This window comes from Stegostoma tigrinum, chromosome 26 (assembly GCF_030684315.1).
Source record: "Stegostoma tigrinum isolate sSteTig4 chromosome 26, sSteTig4.hap1, whole genome shotgun sequence".
NCBI lineage: Eukaryota > Metazoa > Chordata > Chondrichthyes > Orectolobiformes > Stegostomatidae > Stegostoma > Stegostoma tigrinum.
The window spans coordinates 22565308-22587899 of NC_081379.1; the positions used below are offsets into that span (position 1 = coordinate 22565308).

Consider the following 22592-nt stretch of genomic DNA (forward strand, 5'->3'; position numbering starts at 1 on the left):
TAGCAAGGAAACAATGGAAGAATTAGTTCAGTTCAATTCTTTATTTAGAAATCCAAATAAATACAAAAAATACATATTAAATAAGCCTGTGTACAAAATTTATAATATATTTAATATTCTTAATATTTAATAATAATTAAATAAATAATGATACGAAAACAAACCTAGGCTGTTCTTCAGAACAGTTGGATTTTTTAGAACATCACTTTAAGTTGTGTGTGACAAAAAGTCATTAACCTGAAATGTTAAACTTTTTTGTCTCTCTCCACAAAGTATTTACAGCTTTTAAATCTTGAGTATCCAGTTTTCTCACAAAGCTTTTCTTGAAAACTGCAGCATTTTTAAATTGTAATCTCTGTATTTTAATAAATACAACTGAATAAATATCACTACTGAAAACAGTAAGGTGTGCCAGAAACTGGAGATCTTCCAGCGATACTCGAGGACGTAGATGATCTGAACAAAATTATAAAATACAGGCGGAAACGTAAGAGAGGTTAGAAACAGTCCAATGCTGCTGTAAAGAGGTAGAAACACCTGCATTTATAAGCCAGAAATGGCAGGAATCATACTTCCAAATTGGTTGACAAAAGAAATTGTTTGAGATTAGGGCTTGAGCCCCATGGAAGAAGTTATAATTAATATAGTCAACATCGGAGTATTGCTGTAAAAGAGGCATGCTGTTGAAGGTTTTCATCTTGCACTCATTTGGACAGATGCAAAAATATCAATTTATACTGCATTTAGTATCAATATCTGAAATATTCTAAATATTCTAACATGGAGTTCTGTTTTTAGCCATTGCAAAAAAAAATCAACTTCAAAACAAAAAACAATTCTCTCGGAGGGAAATACATCAGATTACGGAGTCCATCACTATGATGATCAGGTTGTACAAGAAATAGTCTTTTGGAAGGCAATGAATCAATCTTTGTAAATTGGCAGCTCACTTTAGGTCACTTTTTAACTTCATTTGAATCTTTTAAATACAAAATTGGTTGAATGTTTTGTTTCTTTCTTCCCCGAAAATGTAATTTGAAATGTCTCAAATTGCTTCTTACTCAACACATTTGCAAGGCAGAACCTGTTCTTCTTCAAATCTGATTTAAGTCACAACACATGTTGAGGTGCACCTAACAACTTCAGCAAAGAAGTTGGCCCCGCTGAATGTATTGCTGCACTTGCATTTAAGGCAATTGCATGTTGTATTTGAATGTTACATTTCCACAATTTATTCTCATAAAGTCCCTTACTGGACTGGAGTGGAAATTGTAGAAGGTGCAGTATACTCAGTTGCAGCGTAAACCAAATATTGTACTGCATGCAAACTATGAGTTGACAGCTGCTTTCCCATGCGCATTCCTCGATAACTGAAGAAAACGCTTTAACAATTGCTTCATATACCTTTTAAACTCTCGCAGTATTGCACATCCTTGTTGCTTTTGTTTAAACAGATTATTAGGGATGCTAATGTGTTCTGGAGAACATTCTAACTCTTCGGGAACATGATGACCTCTGATGTCCAGAATCAACCGGAGGTTTGACTGCAGCGATATTAGCTGTGTCCGAGTATTTTTAAGCTCATCATGCATTTCTTTCTTCAGAGAGTTCATATTCTTCTGCTGGTCCTCAACATTTTTCAAGTGCAAATCAAACTGTTTTACACCAGTGTGTATTCTCCTAAGCATGTCATTGCTCTCCATATCGGCTAGTGGTCCTCTGGGAAGGCACTTCACATCAACTCTGCACACATCTAGTTTGGCATTATCATTAGAGAAAGGAAAGCCTTGAGCAGACAGCTGAAAATAAAAGTCAATGTTAGTAATGGGAATACATAACAACAACTTGCAAATATATATAACTGTAGAGAGAGAGAGAACCTTTACCATCTATAAACATCCCAAGCACTTTAAAAGTTGTCATCAGATAAACAAATAGATTCCTAAATTAGTCAGAAAGGTACTATTTATGTGGGACGTTAAATTGGGAAAACAAGGAGTTTCGGGATTCAATTCCAGAGTCATGATAGTTTTAGGTTAAAGTACAATCATGTTGTTGCCTCACATTCAATTATGCTGTACTCATCAAAACTCAAAAGAACCCGTTAAGAAGCAACTTTAATTGCTATCTTACGAAATAAACAGGAAATGTTTTTGTTAGCAATGCGACTGTCACTAGTTAACTGGAAATTTAATGCCTTTCTATATTATTTTTACAGATCCAAGATGAGAATGCATTCTCACATAGCACTCATTTTTTAACTTGCATTGTTTCCTGTTTTTTCTTTCATCTTCACCGCTAATTCTAGTCCCCACACATCTACCTACAGCAAAGGCAGAGCACTGGCAACCAGTGACTGTCTCCAGGTGGGGTGTGACAAGTGAATGTACCACTCACAGCATTCTAATCAGAGACGTAGCATTTCTCAGTCAGACCAATGCAAATGAGTGAATTGGAAACAATCTCTGAGCCTTTTGAATTATTCAAGTAAAGATGCCAAGCAAGCCTGGATTAACTGCTCTTCTGTAAAGACATTGCGCTTAGAAATATCATCCACATAAGAGCATTAAAACAAACAGCAGTTAAGGGGTAGTTGTATTATACTGTACTTTCATTATTCATAAGAAGAGCAACACACATGAAACATCATTTCTCTTTACTTCAGGTTATCCCTGATGCCACATGTAAAGTTGCAGTGCTGAATGGCAGTGGAGAGGTTAGTGATGGAATCATTATCAGAGTAGAAGGTGGGAAATACCAGTGACTCACATTATAACTTGCCCTCTCTTCCCATGTCCAGAATGTCCTCAGGTGTTCTGCCCAAGATCAGAAGACAATGCGTGGGGAAACACAGGCGTGAAGTGTACCTTTCCAATCTACAGTTCATCTCAATGGCTGAGTAATGAGCTTACAGCACACACTTATCTGTCTGATTGATGTCATTCCCAACTACATAGACATTCTTAGCACCAATTGTTCTCAGATTAATGCAACCTCAGTATAGCAACATAAGAAAGGAACAGGAGTTGACAATTCAGCCCCTTAGCCTGGTCTGCCATTCAGTACAAGCATGCCTAATCCAATTGTGTCCGTAACTCCACTTTCCTACCTGCCCACACAGTGAAAAGATTCTTCCACTCTCTTATAACACTATTTGGTTTCTTTCCAAACATTGTCCCTTTCTAATAAAGCAAGGTTGTAAGTTTATCGTGAAGACGTATTTGAGATTTGGAAATGCATCAACAGGACTGGTTGTTACTGTTCAGTTTTCAGGTACTTGCACATTAAAAGGAGCACCATGAGAAAGAATGATATGGCATGTGCCATCACACAATCAATACCAAATGAACATGTGAATCCAACAACAATGGAGACACATGGAATAGGAGACACAGCAATTTCACAAGTGATCATCTGGTCCACACTTAAACACCTAGGTTCTGTCTGTCCTGGCTGTGGGAATCACCAAGGTCCAGCCAATCTCAAGCCTGGATGAGAGTAGCAGCAGGAAGTACACTGGATCCCTAAAATGATAGCATTTGAAATTCACCCACTATAACCGAGAATGGCAAAAGATCAGTCAGGGGCAGTTTCAATCCCAGCTTGAAGGGCAATGTTATAACCGACTGCATCATTACACCCCTACGTTTGGAAAATAATTTAAAGTGACAGTTTGTGGGAAATCATAGATATGGAATTCAATGAGTTAAGCATAAAGGTTTTAAGGGCTAAACTAAAAACAAAATGCTATTTCAAATAAAACATTCAAGATTTGAAAGGATAACAATAAGGTAAATGTTTCTTACATATAAATCTAGTAAAGTTGAGGCAGAGCGATTTAATTCAACTGCTAGTTGGTAGCTCATAGTCATTGTTTTATTCAATATAGGAGCAGCGCTGATGTTGAGACAACATAAAGACAACAGCACGAGTATTTGTAGAATCCCTGAAAAAGACAAGCAAACAGGTTAAAGACAATCCCGACCTCAGAGACATCTCGTGCACTTGTTTCCTGAGGTGCACAAAAGAAATTTTCAATTATTTTGAACACACATTTAAAACAAATAATAATTTCTAAAAGTTCTTAAATGCTAAATGCAGTATAAAACATAACCCACTCTATACCACTGGAAGTTAGAATAGCAGCTGTGCAAATTACCTGCTCCAAGTTCCATTCTATTACAATTCAGACATATGACTGCAGAAGACAAGTGGTAGAGCTCTTTAAGAAAGTATTCTGTTCAGTTATTGGACAAGTCTCCCAGATTTAGCCTTGCACCGCCTTTTGTAGGTTGCGGAAGTACTGAAAACCACTAAAACGTCATCACAGGAACTGCATATTTGGTTCAAATTTTAAAGTGGTTTTTTCTGCAGATCATTGATGAAAATGCTGTCTCATAACTGTGACACGTATGGGCTAGCTACAACTTTTGTGTTGATGCATTATAGGGGCTGGTAGCATTAACTCAGCAGTCAGATTAGTGCAGTATAAGATAGAACTGCGAGATCACCTCGTGGAGATCATGTCGCGTTGTTTCGCTAGTACGAAGAACCAGATTTACTCTGCACTATCATCTCTTTCAGAAACATCTCAAACACTACAGTGCAATGAGCCACTTTGGAGAGGAGTGACTGACTTTAATTAGGCAAATGCAGCATTAATGTTGCACACAGGAAGATCCTGTGAATACCAGTAATATTAAGGAGTAGTGTGACATTTTTGTGTAGTTATTTGTTGGGGTGGGGGGAGATTATCGATCAGGATTCCAGGAGAACACCCTGCTGGTCTTGAAAAAATTAGGGGTTGACCCAGAAATTCTGCACTTTCCTGGTCACTTGTGGGAATTTCAGCAGGAAATTTGCAGATTGTCCAGCAATTTAATCCAACGAGCTCTTTGGGAGACTGATAGGTTTTAATTCTTCATTTTTGAACTCAAAAACTGATGTTACTCAGAAAAACAAACTGATGGCTTGTCGGGGCTGCTCTGAACCGTGAAGAATCATTGTCTGTGATTTGGTTCTCAATTCTGTGGCTTTCAGAAATTAAATTATAATTCCCAATTAAATATAAGAGGTTTTAAAAGAGGTGTGGTGTGCTCAGAATTCAGCAACACATTTCTTATTGTTAACTTAGTTTATGCCTGTTCAGTTGTACATTCTCATCACCGAATCAGAAGGTTCAAGTCCCACTCTGATACTCAAGCAGGTAATCTAGACTGACACTTCAGCCATTGCTGACGGAGTGCTATTTTGTCAGATGGGCTTTCCTTTTACATTGCATTACAGCATGGAATAGGAAACGAGTCATTTGGACCAACTAGTCTTGGGGCAATTATGCTCAAGCTTTCTCCAATCCTTCCTCATCTAACTCTATCAACATAGCCCCTACTCCTTCTCCCTCATAAGCTTATCTAACTTCCCCTTAAAAGCATTTATACTATTTGCCTCAACCACTCCCTGTGGTCACAAGTTCAAGATTCTCCCATTTTCTGAGTAAAGAGGTTTCTGCTGAATTCTATATTTGATATTTTAAAGACGATCTAATAATGAAGGCTTTTAGGTTAGTTCTTCGCTACAAGTGGAAGCATTTGCTCCAAGCCCATAGTAACAGCACTTCACAATTTTACAATTTTAAAATGGTCTATTATATTCTACTCCTAAGCTTTCCCTTTTCAAAAAGAGTCCCAACCCATTCATTCTTTTCTAATAGGTATAATTTTGCATTTTTTGGGATATTCTTTTGTAAGTCTCTTCAGTAGACTGTCCATTGTCTCTCCATTTTAATAAAATGGCAACCAGAACTGTCTCTTTGTGGTCTGTGCAGTTTTAACATAACATTCCCACTTTTTGACCCTATCTCTGCGTGAATAAACTCTAGTGCCTGGTTTCCTTTTTGAATAGCATGATTAATCTCGATTACTACTTTCTAGTGATTTGTGTCCTTTATCACATTTATTTTCGCATTTTCCAGGTCATATATTTTCTACTAAATTGTAAAATTCACAATTGGCTTTCAAAATATGGCCTTGTCATCAGTTAGATCGAAACAATCCCGCGCAGCTTTCAAAAACACGGTGAATTCTCCTGATATCCTGACTAATGTTCATCCCTCAAACAACATAATAACTGAAAACAAAACTGATTTGGTCATTCCACAGGGGACACCACTTCACAAGTATTTTAATTGGCTGTGAAGGGCTTTGAGATGTTCTGAGGCCATAATAGGTGCTATATAAATATGTATCAGAGATAAGAGGAACTGCAGATGCTGGAGAATCCGAGATAACACGGTGTAGAGCTGGATGAATACAGCAGGCCAAGCAGCATCAAAGGAGCAGGAAAGGTGACATTTCGGGCCTAGACCCTTCATCAGAAATGGGGCACGGGAAGGGGATTCTGAAATAAATAGGGGCAGAGGGGGAGGTGGCTCAAAGATTGATAGAGGAGAAGGTAGGTGGAGAGGAGACAGACAAGTCAAAGAGGCAGGGATGGAGCCAGTAAAGGTGAGTGTAGGTGGGGAGGTAGGGAGGGGATAGGTGAGTCCAGGGAGGATGGACAGGTCAGGGGGGTGGGATGAGATTAGTAGGTAAGAAATGGGGGTGGGGCTTGAGGTGGGAGGAGGGAATAGGTGAGAGGAAGAACAGGTTAGGGAGGTGGGGACGAACTGGGCTGGTTTTGGGATGCAGTAGGGGGAGGGGAGATTTTGAAGCTTGTGAAATCCACACTGATACTATTGGGCTTCAGGGTTCCCAAGCGGAATATGAGTTGCTGCTCCTGCAACCTTCGGGTGGCATCGTTGTGGCACTGCAGGAGGCCCAGGATGGACATGTCATCTAAAGAATGGGAGGGGGAGTTGAAATGGTTCACGACTGGGAGGTGCAATTGTTTATTGCGAACTGAGCGTAGGTGTTCTGCAAAGCGGTCCCCAAGCCTCCGCTTGGTTTCCCCAATGTAGAGGAAGCCACACCGGGTACAGCAGATACAGTATATCACATTAGCAGATGTGCAGGTGAACATCTGCTTGATGTGGAAAGTCTTATTGGGGCCTGGGATGGGGATGAGGGAGGAGGTGTGGGGGCAAGTGTAGCATTTCCTGCGGTTGCAGGGGAAGGTGCCGGGTGTGGTGGGGTTGGAGGGGAGTGTGGAGCAGACAAGGGAGTCACGGAGAGAGTGGTCCCTGTGGAAAGCAGATAAGGGTGGGGAGGGAATAACGTCTTTGGTGGTGGGGTCGGATTGCAGATGGTGGAAGTTTCGGAGGATGATGCATTGGATCCGGAGGTTGGTGGGGTGGTTCATGAGGGCGAGGGGGATTCTTTTTTGGCTGTTATTGCAGGGAGGGGGACGTGAGAGATGAGTTGCAGGAAATGCGGGAGACAAGGTCGAGGGCGTTCTCGACCACTGCTGGGGGGAGGTTGCAGTCCTTGAAAAACGAGGACATCTGGGATGTACGGGAGTGGAATGCCTCATCCTGGGAGCAGATGCAGCTGAAGCGAAGGAATTGGGAACAGGGGATGGAATTTTTACAGGAAGGTGAGTGGGAGGAGGTGTATTCTAGGTAGCTGTGGGAGTCAGTGGGCTTGAAATGGATATCGGTTTCTAGGTGGTTGCCCAAGTTGGAGACTGAGAGGTCCAGGAAGGTGAGGGATGTGTTAGAAGTGGTCCAGGTGAACTTAAGGTTGGGGTGGAAGGTGTTGGTGAAGGGTATGAACTGTTCGAGCTCTTCGTGGGTGCACGAGGGGAAGCCAATACAGTCATCAATGTAACAGAGGAAGAGGTGGGGTTTGGGGCCTGTGTAGCTACAGAAGAGGGATAGATAACAAAGTGTGGAGCTGGATGAACACAGCAGGCCAAGCAGCATCTCAGGAGCGGAAAAACTGACATTTCAGGCCTAGACCCTTCATCAGAGAGCCTTCATCACCCTCTCTGATGAAGGGTCTAGGCCCGAAACGTCAGCTTTTGTGCTCCTGAGATGCTGCTTGGCCTGCTGTGTTCATCCAGCTTCACACTTTGTTATCTTGGATTCTCCAGCATCTGCAGTTCCCATTATCACTAGCTACAGAAGAGGGATTGTTCCATGTATCCTACAAAGAGGCAGGCATAGCTTGGGCCCATGCGGGTACCCACGGCCACCCCCTTTGTCTGTAGGAAGTGGGAGGAATTGAAAGAAAAGTTATTGAGGGTGAGGACGAGTTCGGATAAGCAGATGAGGGTGTCAGTGGAGGGGGACTGGTCGGGCCTGCGGGACAGGAAGAAGCGGAAGGCCTTTAGGCTATCTACATGGGGAATGCAGGTGTATAGGGACTGGACGTCCATAGTGAAAATGAGGTGTTGGGGACCGGGGAATTGGAAGTTCTGGAGGAGGTGGATGGCGGGGGTGGTGTCACAGATGTAGGTAGGGAGTTCCTGGACCAAGGGGGAGAAAATGGAGTCCAGATAGGTGGAGATGAGTTCAGTGGGGCAGGAGCAGGAGGAGACAATGGCTCGACCAGGGCAGTCAGGTTTGTGGATTTTGGAAAGGAGATAGAAGCAGGCGGTGCAGGGTTGGGGAACGATGTGGGTGGGAGGTCATCTGAGGTGATGAGGTTGTGGATGGTTTGGGAGATGATGGTTTGGAGCTTGGGGATGGGGTCATGATCCAGGGGGCGGTAGGAGGAGGTGTCGGAGTGTTGGCACCTATGATGCTGCTTGGCCTGCTGTGTTCATCCACCTCTAATATAAGGACGTGTTGCTGTCTTCTTTCCAAGCAAGTTCTTTCCCTCATAATGAAGCATCACACGATAATCATCAGCTTCAACATCCGCATATTAACTTTGCAATCCCTGAATCACATATTCTAATGAATTATTACAAATATTTTTCGTAATACACAACTCTTGTGATCGCACAAGCTCTTGTCAGCCCTGTTCTAACGCCTCATTTCATGAGTCGGATTATAGTTCTAGGCAGTTCATTTCTATCAGTCTTGGGGTAGAGAAATCTCTAATATCCCAGGGACTCCAGTCCTTGGTTGAATAAAGGGAAAAGGGTTCCTTTGTTGATCTTGCAAATTTGACTTGGTTTTCAGCTCTGGATTCTGGTTAGTATCTGTCAGTAGAAGAACAGCCCTCTTAAACTGAATGTTCATTAAATCCCTCAGAGAGAATCAACCAAACATCCTCTGGTCTCACGGTGGCTATCAACCCAATTGCCATATCTCTGAGGCCTGCATTTATGTCATTCAGTGTTTCACATTGAGTTGAGCTGCTGAGATCTTGCACAAAGCAGGGCAAGGTTTGCAGATATTCAGGCAGCTGCCCTCCAAACGGGTGAAATCCTCTCCAACACAACATGCACTCCTAGCCGCCAGTATCTTGCCCCTCTGCTGTACACCTTTGGATAGCACCTCTACACCTGTCACAAGCTCTACTAGCAATTTTCTTGACTTGGAGAGACTGGTGGGATCATTATTCACATGCTCTGCAGCCTGGTTTACATCTCTTAAGCTTTTATTCAAAGAAATCATCTTCCAGTTCTGCATTTGTATTGTACAGTTTTGTTCTGTTCTAATGGTTCACTGGGCACTATTTTTCATCTAAACCTATCCAAACTCCCTTAAGTAAGTGTCTCAGGCTTGTTAAGCATGAGCACAAATGAATGATAGTGTGGCTGATTTAGCCTTGTTTCAAATGTACAGGACACAGAAATCTCTTGGTCATCATCTGCTTCACATCTGTTTCTTGCAGAAAAATAAACACTAATGTTAACTGGCTTTTCATGAGCTGCATGTTATTAGAAACAGCTATTCTGTGGCTCTCACATGAGGAAACCGGTAGCTGGGGAAGAGATTGAAAAACACATAGATATTGGCTTTGATGGAAATGAGTTTTGGGGCAGATGGAAGTTTTATGGAAATTAGGTGAATACTCTATGTCCGACAAACTTCAGCTGGTTCATCCAAGATCTACCTCCATTACAAGATCAGAGGTTCACTGAGGATTCATATACAAATCAGTAATTTTATGTACAGTTCCTTAGAAAATAACATTTGCTTTCCTGTAATGCAGCAAGACATAGGTAACGTTCAGAATTAAGCATGTAGCATTTACACCACACAAGTGGCAAGTATCTCCAACAAGAGAGAGCAAGACTAACCATCACACCTTGACTATCAATGGCTTCACTCATGTCAATCCAGAGATATAAATACAAAAATCTAGGTTAATGCTCTGGTGCATTGCTGAGAGATTGCTGCAAAGGCAGAGATATTGTCTTTCTGATGAGACACTGTACCAAGGCCTCAGCTTCTCTCATAAAAGATTCCATGGCACTCTTTCAAGAAGACCAGTGTGGTTATCCCTGGTATAGCCAATATTTTGTTCTAATCAAAATCACTAAAAGCAGACTATCTTGTTTTTGCTGCTTGAATTTGCTGTCACAAATTGGCTGCTGTATTTCCTACACTACAACTGACTTCAAAAGTACAATGTTGAATGTAAAGCGCTTTGGGATTTCCTAAAGTCTTGGAAGGCGCTACATAAATGCAAGTCAACCATGCATTCCTTTTCTTGCTTTCTGCCATTTGGCATGGAGTATAAAAAAAGTTAACAGAAGGACATGACAAGGACCAACTTCCAATTAGAGAAACTTTCATGAATTAGTTGGAGATTGAAGTTAACGCATCTACTCTATGCACTTATTCCAATCAATATTTAAAACGTTTAAATCAAAATTGCTTGAAGACGCCATATAACATGTTATGGACACAGTCATGTATGTGCTTCAGGATTCTTCATTATTTAATTGTTTTAAGAAAAACAATGACATTGGCACTTTAATGAACTTCCTGTGGCCACTGCAATTTCTTAGAAAGCTTTGCCAGCAGTGGGAAACTCCCTCAGCTGCAGGCCAGACTAATGTTTTCAAGGCCATGCGGCTGGTGGTTTCTAACTGAACGGTAATCAAGAATAAGGAAAATAAGTGCAATCATTTCATTGGATCCTTGATGGTAAGCTGATCACATGCCATTGGTCCTCAGATAATGTTTCATTCATTTGATTGTCAGGAATGGACAGATTGACTCACTTCAGTGCAGAAGAGTTTCAACTCCATGTTGAGCAGGTCTGAACCAGTTTAATTCACTGAAACCAAACAGCTCAGAATGGTGTTAGTTTCTTCATCTCTCAGAACTGCTACTTACGTGATACTGTTGAGACAACAGGCATTGTATCACACAATGGGTGGTGTCCTAAATGTGAAGCAGCTGTGTGAGTATTATGGGATGGGATAAAAATTGTGAGCAAAAATGTACTTGCAACACAGGATCTAAAGGGAGAGTTAGAATTACATGTCAGTCTTTTGTAAATTAGTCAGAGCGGTATTAGTAAACTGTAATGTTTTTCATAATCTGTATCATTGTGTGAGATCAGACACAAATACAGCAAAACCTTAACCTGTTCAAGATACAAGCTTCAGCTTGCATTCAAATGATTGTAGGCAGCTATCCCGGTGGAAGACACATCCTCTTGCCCTTCAAGCCTGACCATGCCAAGTATGTAAAGGGCTTCAGCCATACATAGTATTCTGGTTGCCATCAACAAGTAATCCCCTCAAAACCCTCTCCCATCTGTACTGTAAAGACTTGGCAATAATTATCATCTCATACGACATTTCACTTTGCTATAACCTAGATAGGAGAGTATATGGGCTTTCTGTAGTGCAACTACTCTATGGATCACAACATAAACATAATTGTTTCATTCAGTTTTTCATATAGCAAATCATATACATTCTCTAAATTGGATACAGGATAAAAAGGTTCATCAATGTGATATCTACAACGAACACAAAATTATTGATTAATCATAAAATTAAGCTTATTTAACAATTATGTAGACAGTATTAACAAGAACAGTCCTTAAAATAAAAATATGTGTTTACCTTTCTAACTCATCCAAAACATTCACTCACATGCCAGATAAAGGAAAGAAAATCCCATGGGTGTCCCATTGATTTGCTCATATGTTTGGCCGTTGAAGGTGAAGTGGGTCATCAGGCATAGGCCCAGTAGTTTATGCATGTTGTCCTTGGAGATGGTTTCACTGGGGTCATGTTCTTGTTCAAGTAGTGTTGTCATTGTTTCCCTTGCTAGTGGTATGTCTATTGATGTGAATAGGGCGACATCAAACAATTGACGTGATTAGGTGACATCAAACAATATCATGGTCTCTTCATCCTCTATCTGTATGTCTTTAATGGAGTTGAGGATTTCTTGGGCTGAGTGGATGGAAAAGAGACTCCAGGACCTAGTCAACAAATCACCCCACTCCATCCACTGCTCAGTGACCTGGGAACAAGTGTTCAAACACACCATGGCAGCTGGTAGCTTTCAAATTCAATTAATACATTTGAACTGTAAAGATAACCTCAGCAACAGTGACCATGACAACTACCAATAATTATATTAAAATGCATCTGCTTCACTCATGCCCTTTAAGGAAGAAATCAACCTTCCCTTGGCTGGCCTACACATGACTCCAGGCCCACAGCAATATTGTTGACACATAATTGCCCTCTGAAATGTTCAGTTCAAGGGCAGTTAAAGATAATCAACTTACAATTATTTCTACAGAATATTCTCCCCAGTTCCGTGAGTGCCAACATCCCTTTGTTATCCAACTAACACAGCTTTGCCAACAGCTCCTTTGAAGGAAAAACAAAAGCCTATCACACATGAGACCAGATAGTTGGTGTTTTAGGGTGCTCAGCTCTTACAGGATACACCTCCCTCAAGTGTTTTCTTTTCAATGGTTTAATACTCAGGAACACAAACTTGGGTGTCTCTCTTAATGAATGAAGCTGGATAATATGTGGCAAATCCATATATTGTCTCAAATTATGTACCTTCAAACTTGTTTTCACTGCTCTGAATTACTGGTAGAATGTGTAAGCAGGTCTTCCTGTTTAGTCTTAATGTTATTTCCAGAAGACCTGACAACAAGAACTGTAAGTTACCAGCAAAGCCAAATCCTGCCAGGCGATTGTGAGCATCGCTGGTACCAGAACCTTTAGGTCATATTATAACATCGCATTCTCCAGTGCAAATGGTAAAGTCATATTAAAACATAATATTGCAGACAACAAAAGCATAGAACTCCGTCTGCCATATCTACAATCAAAGAAGTGACTTCTTGTTTGGCCGTCAGCTTACCATATCATGATGGACAGCAAGGCTGTCTAGACATCAGGCTATATTTTGGTGGTATTTGTATCAATGTTTAGATTCCAAGCTAAAGAGTAAAAACATCAATTAAACCAACTGCTGGGAAGGAGATGACACATTTCACTTCAACTTTGTTGTAAATGGTTCTGTAATCATCAAACAAGAACACATTTTGACTAGCTCTTATCCCTCATAGAGCAATGCTTAAAGAGTTTGCAAAAGCCTTCAGTTAGTGTGAAAGCAATTCTGTCATAATGTGGCCTCATAGTGTTGAGCACCGTGCTGCGTGTTATAATCTCTCCACGACATTGGGCTGCATTTTGCGATCTGGAACAAACTAGCAGAACCAACCATTCCTTACACTACGTCCACTCAAACTCATTCTTTGTGTTTTTCTACGGTAAGTTTTTATTGGCCAATCTTGAAATGCACAGCATCCTCCAGGGAGGATGTGAGACCAGTCTGAATATGACAGGCAAAAATCATGAAGGAGTTGCAGAGAGGCTGAACCAGGAAGGGTCTGTCTGAAAGCTTTACTTCAATGTCAAACCCAGGTGCAGAAAGTGAGATAAAAGAATGAGAGAATTTTGAGAGGGGAATGAAACTGACTGAAAGAAGACGCGAAAAGAATTTTTTTTAAAGTCTCTAACGAAGGCATGGTTGCTCACTGATTAACACTGCTGCCTCACAGCACCAGGGAACACGAGTTTGATTCCACCCTCAGGCGACTGGCTGTGTCGAGTTTGCATGTTCCTCCCGTCTCCTCCGGGTGTTCCGGTCTCCTCCCACGGTCCAAAGATGTACAATTTAGGTGGATTTGTCATGCTAAATTTCCCATGGTGTCCACGATGTACTGTCTGGGTGGATTGGCCATAGAAAATTCAGGATTACAGGGATAGAGTGGGGAGGGAGCGGTTCTGGGCGGGATGATGGTCGAAGGGTCGGTGTGGGTTCAATGGGCTGAACGGCCTGCTTCCACACAGTAGGGATTCAATGAATTAAAACTTGAAAGAAAGCAACTGCTCATTTGCAGTGCTGGAGAGATAGTGTGTGCATTATTAAAGATATACCCAAGAGTTAAAAATGTATTTACACTTGAATGGAGAATTGCTAGCCTTTTGTATGTTTTTTTTTATCAGGTGAGTACAGCAACTCCTTTCCAGGTAAGTGTCTCAGTTAGATACACGGGTCTTGGAAGAGCGCACCAACACAACAGCATCATTCATGCTTTTCACCATGTACATGTGTATGTTGGAGGGTTTTTTAGAGTTTAATAATCGTGAGTGCTGCTAGCCTAATCAAAACCTAGTTAATTATGTCTGTGCTGTTTTCAGTATTTTCGCATTTCACACAAATGCAAGTAACAGCAAAGATCTGTGAGGAAACAAGCATTTAATTGAACCGACAGTTCAAAGCACTTTGAACAGGAATGTACTAATGTCCATATTGGTTTGACACATGACTGACCATTCCAGAAAGTGGTATGGGCATGAAAGCGTCAGCCTGGATTATGTGCTCAACACTCTGGAGGAAGGTGTGAAGCCGTGGACTGTGACTCAGGCAACATGATGACATTTGAGCAAAGGCTGACACATGACATTGTGTCACATGGCTCCATATCATGGCCAATTATTTATGCAAAGTTTAGCCTTAATGTCCAACTGTGAGAAAGTTGCACTTCCCTTATTTTACAGACAAATTACCATTTTTCATCAGCTGCGTCACTTAGGAAAACAAAGCTGATGACAAAAATAGAAACACCGACACTGCCCCATAAGGAAAGCACTCGCACTCCACCCAGACAGTCACAGTGCAGGCAACTGGCTACGTTTGCTGACAAAAGTTAATGTGCATTATGCTGTTAGAACGTCATCTACGCTTGTGTGGTACTAAACAGGCTGTGTGGTACGATGCTGCTGAGTTGTAGAATTATAGAGCCACTGTATTTGCGCCAGTTATTTGAAAGTTATCCATTTAGTTCAACAACCCGTCTTGGCACATCACCCAGCAATGTCATACTTTTCGCTTAATTACCTAATCTCCTTTTTGAACAGTCTATAGTAGCGTACTGATGTACTCTCAAATTGAAGTCATTGTTATAATAACCAAAATAAATTGAAAACGCTCTTATCTCCACTCCGATGCTCATCTCTTCCTTAACATTCATTCACATTGACATTCATCTTTCCTGGTCTTCCATTTTTATTGGCTCTGTTCTTCTCCAGTTCAACCCTGACCCCAATTTAAAGCTGCATCCACGGGAGACAAAACTTGGCATTTCGCTTTGAGCAGGAAATGTTGCTCTCACAAAACTCCCCTGCGGTACGCAAACCAAACATGGCTTTATAAAAGCAGAATACTGCAGACATTGGAAATTGTAAGTAAAGACAACACTAGAAACGTTCAACGGAAAAGACAGTGGCTTTACAGCTGTTGAAACTGACCTGCATTGGTAAACTTAAGGTCCAGGAGTAATCTGTGCTCTGCCCAAAGGGAGATTTCCGAGTCACGGAGTCATTTCGGTGGTGTTTTGCTTTGCTTCCTACTTGCTACAAGGCAAGACAAGGGGGTAACCCCCACGTCTGCCTGAAGCTAGAACAAGAATCAAAGTCAAAACTGTGCAAATCATGAACTGCGTTTTTAATCTAATCAGCTTCTACAGTTAAGGTATGGGAGAATAATTGTACAAATCGAAAGGGGTATACATTACGCGAGGCCTCTAGCTACAACTCCAGATATTTTCCAATCAAGAGATGTAGTGACGCACCTCTCGATCAGGTGGGACATAAACCTTGGTCTCCTGGCTCAGTGGTGTGCCACGACCTCTGTGCCACAGGAGTCAACAACTTGAAGGAAAACTGGTTTTCTCCAGTTGCTTCGACATGTTCTGGGGCACGGAGTCTCAGTGAGCCTGTCTCCTGTTCGAAATACGCATCAAAACGCAACTACTATTTGGCGATCATTTCACACAGCAGTTAATGTGTAGGCTAATACCTAGTTTAATACAATTTCAAATACTTCAGAAGCTGATTTTGTAATCACTGGCATTGGCACAATGTGTATATCATGATGGGCCATTATCTGTCATCCTCATCCTTAATTTTTTATGGCAGTTTCTTTCATAGCTTGACTGCATCAATGCTAATGTACAGCTTTGAACCTGTAGCCAGGCTTCCTGCTTTAATGCTGTCCCACTCTGTTGCCATTCTGACCAAAACTGTTGTAATAAACATTTCCTGGTGAAGACTGGAAAGGCATAGTATAAAATTGAAAATGAACCTTGGACTTGGGCTGAGGGCTAAGATAAGAATTGACCTTTTGCAGCCTCAGGGTATATCGTACAACTAAGATGAATTACTTTTCAGAATCACCAAATTATTACAGTACAGAAGATTGGCCATTCAGCCAATCATGTCTCCAAATCAACAATTCAGATAAGAGCTATTCTCCTGCTTTCTCCCATCTGCATGTTGTTCCTTTTCAAATGACAGTCTAATTCCCCTTTGCATACCTCAACTGAATGTGCCTTCATCAAACAGTTTAGCCAATGCTCTCCTGACCTGAACCACTCACTGTGAGAAAACGTTTTTCTTCGTGTGGTTCTTATGATAAATTTAAGTGTCCATATCAATAATCTGGCCAGCACATGAACTAATCGGACCCAGTCAAAAGTCACACAACACCAGGTTATAGTCCAGCAGGTTTATTTGAAATCATCAGTTTTCGGAATGTAGCCCCTTCGTCAGGTGAAGTGAGAGGGAAGCACACAGAACACAAAATTTATAGTCAGAGAGGTCAAAAGATCATACAAATGGCGTGAGTGGATTGTCGAATAATAAATCTCTGCAGGTGATCAATAGTGTCAGATTGTGTGAGCAAAGTGTCAACAGCTGGAAAGCAAGTGAAGGGATGACCCATAATCTAATTGAATGAAGCTGAGAGATAATTACAAAAAATTAACAATGAGGTGGTGCTGGAGACAAACCAAATAACTGGAATAACATGATAGTTATAAGAGTCGTTTCTGTCTCTCACTTCTCAAGAAGCTACTCTCCAAAAGCTTGTGATTTCAACTAAACCTGTTGGACTGTAACCTGGTGTCATGTGACTTCTGACAGTCCATCTGAGTCCGACCCCGGCACCTCCACATCATCAGACTCAGTGGAGAAAATATATTTTGACATATTTCATTGAAACACTGTTGACCATACCATTATTGCTGCCTGAGGTCAATTGTCACCAGGATATGAGTTAAAGTTACCATTGCAGGGTGGGGTCAAACAGCAGAAGAATTCTGAATATACTTTGTAAATGTAGTTTGTAACAAGATGACAACCTCAGATTGAAAAAGTGGTTTGGGTACTTGGTAGAACACCATCTCAAGGCAGCTTTCAGTGTCCATCACATTGGTGGCACAATGCACAGGAAGTTTCTTCATCGTGTTTGGAGCAAGCACTTTCACATTCAGAAGGCACATTCTTTCCTAATACTGCAGTTTGAACTTGTGAAAATACAGAACTAGTACTTCTACATGGGTCATACAATAATTAACCAAGGAACAAAGCAAAGATCATGCATTGCAAAATTTATAAAACTATAATCTAAAGAAAACCAAAGGATGAGCTGAGAGTGCCATTAGAGGAAAATATAAATCAGTGAAGTTATTGTGACAAACAGGAATCCAAAATTGGGAGAACACTTACCGGTAAACAAAAAAAACATTGATAGACCATGAAAAGGACTTCAAAGAGCATGATTCGAATATTTCTGGTAACTCAGAAATGGAATCGTAGGAAAAGATAACTTTAGGACAGCAAATGAGCAGGAATCGAGTGGGTGAAAAAATATGGAAAATATGTCATTGCCAGCAGCAGTTTGAGACCATTATACACGATACAAACCAACAAACTGTAATCTAGTGTATAATCAGTGGGATACCAAAACATTCATGTCTATAATTCTTAAGCAGATCATAAACTCCCACTCAATATGATGTGGAGTGATATCATCCTAAGCACATCAAATGGAGATAAAAGGAATGACTTTCCTCTCCGCTGCACTGAGGGAAAATAGTTCCCAGATTCAAAGCAATGAAAAAGGGGCAGAGACATTGTTTATGTTTATGCTGCCCAGTAAATTTCCGGGAATCTCTCACAGGGTATAATACACCAATTATAAACAATTGCACAATGGATACAGCCAGGAAAGTCAGGTGGGAAGCAGTAAGATTCCCCACAACCACTCCACCGTCTGATCTACATCGCCAGTACACACTAATGAGGTCAGGAAAGCTCCTTTCTTTACATACACTGGGCACCAATTTCACACTTTGGGGCCATCTAGCTGAACAGCCAGAGATCTAATGGTCAGTGTCTATTACTACTGCTGCACACTCTTATTTGCAGAAATGTGGATTTTTTAGCCCCATTCCTGTATGCATTGCCCAATTGGGGAATTAGCCAGTGTCAGAGGGGATTCATTCGACATAGGCTAAAGCCTTGAACCTAGACATTCAGGCATGTTGAGGTCATGTATGGCAGAGCATTGAAGGAAATGGTGGGAAGTAGAAAATTGGTCTCATTGATGTCCACATCCTCCTGGTATGTGCAAGAGTACATACTGAGTTGTAAATATTCTGAAACATGTAACAAAGTACAAGATGAGAATATTTAAAAAAAGGAAGGAAATTACATGCAACATAATGCAATATATCTTTAGTTTGGGGAGTACCTATTGCGTCTAAGTATTCTGTGTTTGGTAATGAAGTGTAATTTTTTCCAGATCCAATGATCACATGCTGACAGACTGATTACATACAGCATTGCAACATAAACTGCTATCTATATTCACAAGAAAAGCGATGATTCAATAGACTAGTAAATGTATCGGAGCACAAAGCATATATTCAGAAGAATAAATCCATTGCAGAAAATATTCTAATAGTTGTTAGCATCCTTCTATCTACATAAAATAATGGATATATAGCAAACAAATTCAAGATATTGCGCCTCCATATGGTACACATTTGGGGATGGATAAACAGGCCAATCCTTGAATGCAGACACTGGGTCAGTGAGATGGCATACCAGGGCCCAATAACTGGGGCCAAGGATTCCGGGAGACCCACTGTACTCAGGTCAGATCAGATCTGTGCCATGGTGCTCAGGTTGGGGCTGCAGCCCAGGTCAGGAGGAGAGCTGAGGACCATGATTTCTGTCCCCGCTCCTGCTCGAGATTGTAGTCACCACATACGCCTGAGGATACCGAGAGTCATTATGAGCTTTTGTTTTCATTGTTGGCCTATACAATGAACTAGACTTTCAGAGTCAAAACTGGTGTGGCATTGCAGAGTCAAACTTTAGAGTTATAAAGTCATACAGAATGGAACCAGACCCTTTGGGCCAACTCATCCATGCTCTCCCATATGTTCTGGATGTGAGTTTGCTCGCTGAGCTGGAAGGTTAGTTTTCAGACATTTCTTCACCATTCTAGGTAACATCATCAGTGAGCCTCCGACGAAGCGTCTGAAAACTAACCTTCCAGCTCAGTGAGCAAACTGAACACATCCAGAAACTCAACCTGAGCTACAAATCTTCTCAAAACTCGCTCTCCCATATGTGTTTGGTCCATAAGTCTCTAAATCTTTCCTATCCATATACCTATTCAAATGCCTTTTAAAAGTTGTAACTGTACTCGCCTTTACCACTTTCTCTGGCAGCTCATTCCATATATGCACCATCCTCTGTTGCCCTCAGGTCCCTTTTAAATTCTCTCCTCTCACCTTAAACCTATAGCCTATAGATTTGGACTCCCCTAGCCTGGGGAATAGGCCTTGGCTGTTCACCTTATCAATGCCGTTATAATTATAAATCTCTATAAGATCGCCCCTCAACCTCCTACACTCCAGGTAAAAAATCCCCAACCTATCCAGCCTCCCCATATAAATCAAATCGTCCAGTCTCAGTAACATCCTTGCAATTTTCTTTGCATCCTTTCCAACTTGACAGCATCCACAGTTCTTTTGGTTTTTATTATCATTATATATTTAATTCATTAATATCTTCTTTCTCTTACTACAAACTTGTTACATATCTGTCAGATAGTCAGTGAAAGGAAGATCCAAAAAAGTCTTTACCTTGGGGGTAAATTTATTCACAGAATGAAACTCAATGGGCATAAATTTCCTGTAGCAGGGTGACTAGAACTGTCCACAGTACTCCAAATGTGGCATTACAGCGTCTTGTACAGCTTTAACTTGATGTCGAAACCCCTGTACTCATTGCTCTAACTGATGTCAGAGTGCCAACTGCCTTCTTCATCACCCTGTTTATATGTGACGCCACTTTCAAGGTATGAAAACCCATCCCAGGGACCTACTATTAACTGTGTAACTCTTGCCCAGGTTTTACAGAAAGGCAATACCTTTCATTTGTCTAAATTAAACTCACAGTCCACCATACTACCAATTTTGGTGTCGTCTGCATACTTACTAACTATGCCTCCTATCTTCCCATCCAAATCACTTACATAAATGATGAACAACAGTGAACCTAGCACCAAACCCTGTGGAACACCTTTGGTCGTAGGCCTCCAGTCAGAACAACACCCTGTCTCCTAACATCAAGCCAATTTTGTATCCATTCAGCTAGCTCTCCCTGAATCCCACGTGATCTAACCTTATTAACCGAGCTACCATGCGGAACCTTGCCAAAACCTTATTTCCCAAGAGACATGTGACTTCTTTATCCTTTCTAGAAAAATGTGTTACCTCACACTTATCTATATTGAACTTCATTTTCCAGTTTTATGCCCATTTTACAATTCTGTTTGGCTGTATAAGTTCCTGTCAACCTGTATAAGTTTATGATTGTCTTTCTGGACTAGTCTTTGTTGCCCATTGCTATTAAGAGGTTTGTGATAAGGTAGGACATTTTCAAAACACAGTGATTATAACTTGAAATCTAAGGGATTGGGATGTCAGAAGACAGAGCAATCTTAGCTCATTCATGTTGACCTCTAAATCATAGGGATGGAGAACTACGTGTGTGATCAATTTTGTAGATAGACATAAGCAGGGATTAATTTGTGGAAGGAAATGAAAAAGAGCAGAATAGATAGATCCTGGCATTAAAAGTAAAAAAAATGAAGATTCAGGCGATCAATGATACCCCAAGAGAATGGCCAGGTGACGACAAACAATACAGCCATGTAGCTGGAGGTATGCCACACCAGGAGAGAAGAGTAGAGGCAATAGAACTCCAACAATGTGCAAGAAAAGGCAATTGCCACATAGGACTGAGAGCTACAATGATGAGGAACCAACCATTACACCACCAACATTTCAATTGTATCAACTGAAGTTAAACATTTACAAATGATGGGAATCAATTGAATATTTAATTTAAGCACATACAGAGTGACAAAGGTTAAGTGGAATCAGGAAATTTATGCCCACTGAGTTTCATTCTGTGAATAAATTTACCCCCACGGTAAATACTTTTTTGGATCTTCCTTTCACTGACTATCTGACAGATATGTAACAAGTTTGTAGTAAGAGAAAGAAGATATTAATGAATTAAATATATTATGATAATAAAAACCAAAAGAACTATGGATGCTGTAAATCAGGAACAAAAACAAAGTTGCTGGGAAAGCTCAGCAGGTCTGGCAGCATCCGTGGAGGAGAAAACAGAGTTAATGTTTCAGGTCCAGTGACCCTTCCTCAGAACCTTCCCCAGACCCTTCCTCATATAATGATAATAGTTTTGTCCCCCAGGTGTGACTGGTCAGTTCAAAATATGGATCCGATGATGGGTTCATTTGGTGGGTAGTCCCTGGTGAACGCAGAGATACAAAGGCTGAAGGATTGGAGCATATGATGCCAATAGTAGTTTATGTTGGGGGAACATGGACCTTGCGGAAAAAAAACACTGTGAAATGAAAGGGGACCCAGCAACAATGATACCCTGACTGGAAAGAATGTCTCTATGAGGGATAGTATGGTATTGTGGGAGAGGTGGAGATGGAAAGAGTGGAACAGCAGAAATGAGATTGCATTGGCATGGGAGGGAGGGGAACACATGAAGTTGTGGATGAGATAATGGAATTGGTTAAGTCAGCAGAAAAGGTTGAGACAATTATTTGATTCAACTTATTATTCAAAGGCTATTTTGTTTGCAAGCTGTGTAGCTAGAATAATGCTTCAGTCTAATGTTATGAGGACAGCTGATGCAATTTAAATTCAAATAGGAGACTGTTGTGACACAATGGAAATATCCCTACATCAGGGCCAGAAAGTTCAGGTTCAAGTTCCTCCAGCCCCGGAAGTGTGTAATAACATAGCTGAACATATTGGTTCAAAATATCTTATTTACTAAATTGTATACATTTCCTC

At 40.9% G+C, this 22592-nt stretch overlaps 1 protein-coding gene across 1 annotated transcript; it reads right to left on the reverse strand.

The window, feature by feature from the left end:
* Positions 1–1166: 1166 nt before the first annotated feature.
* Positions 1167–4251, reverse strand: LOC125464362 (leukemia inhibitory factor-like). Its single transcript, XM_048556690.1, has 3 exons — positions 4160–4251; positions 3807–3946; positions 1167–1799 (listed from the first exon to the last, which is right to left on the reverse strand). The coding sequence occupies exons 1-3, from the start codon at positions 4173–4175 to the stop codon at positions 1329–1331; spliced, it is 627 nt and encodes a 208-aa protein (XP_048412647.1). The 5' UTR covers positions 4176–4251; the 3' UTR covers positions 1167–1328.
* Positions 4252–22592: the final 18341 nt, after the last annotated feature.

What these genes read in the sequence shown, in the direction of transcription:
- LOC125464362 (XM_048556690.1), bottom strand. An exon ending in CAACTTTACTAGATTTATAT is followed by an intron (nt 1,800 to 3,806) that starts GTAAGAAACATT and finishes TTTTATTTTCAG; the next exon opens with CTGTCTGCTCAAGGCTTTCC.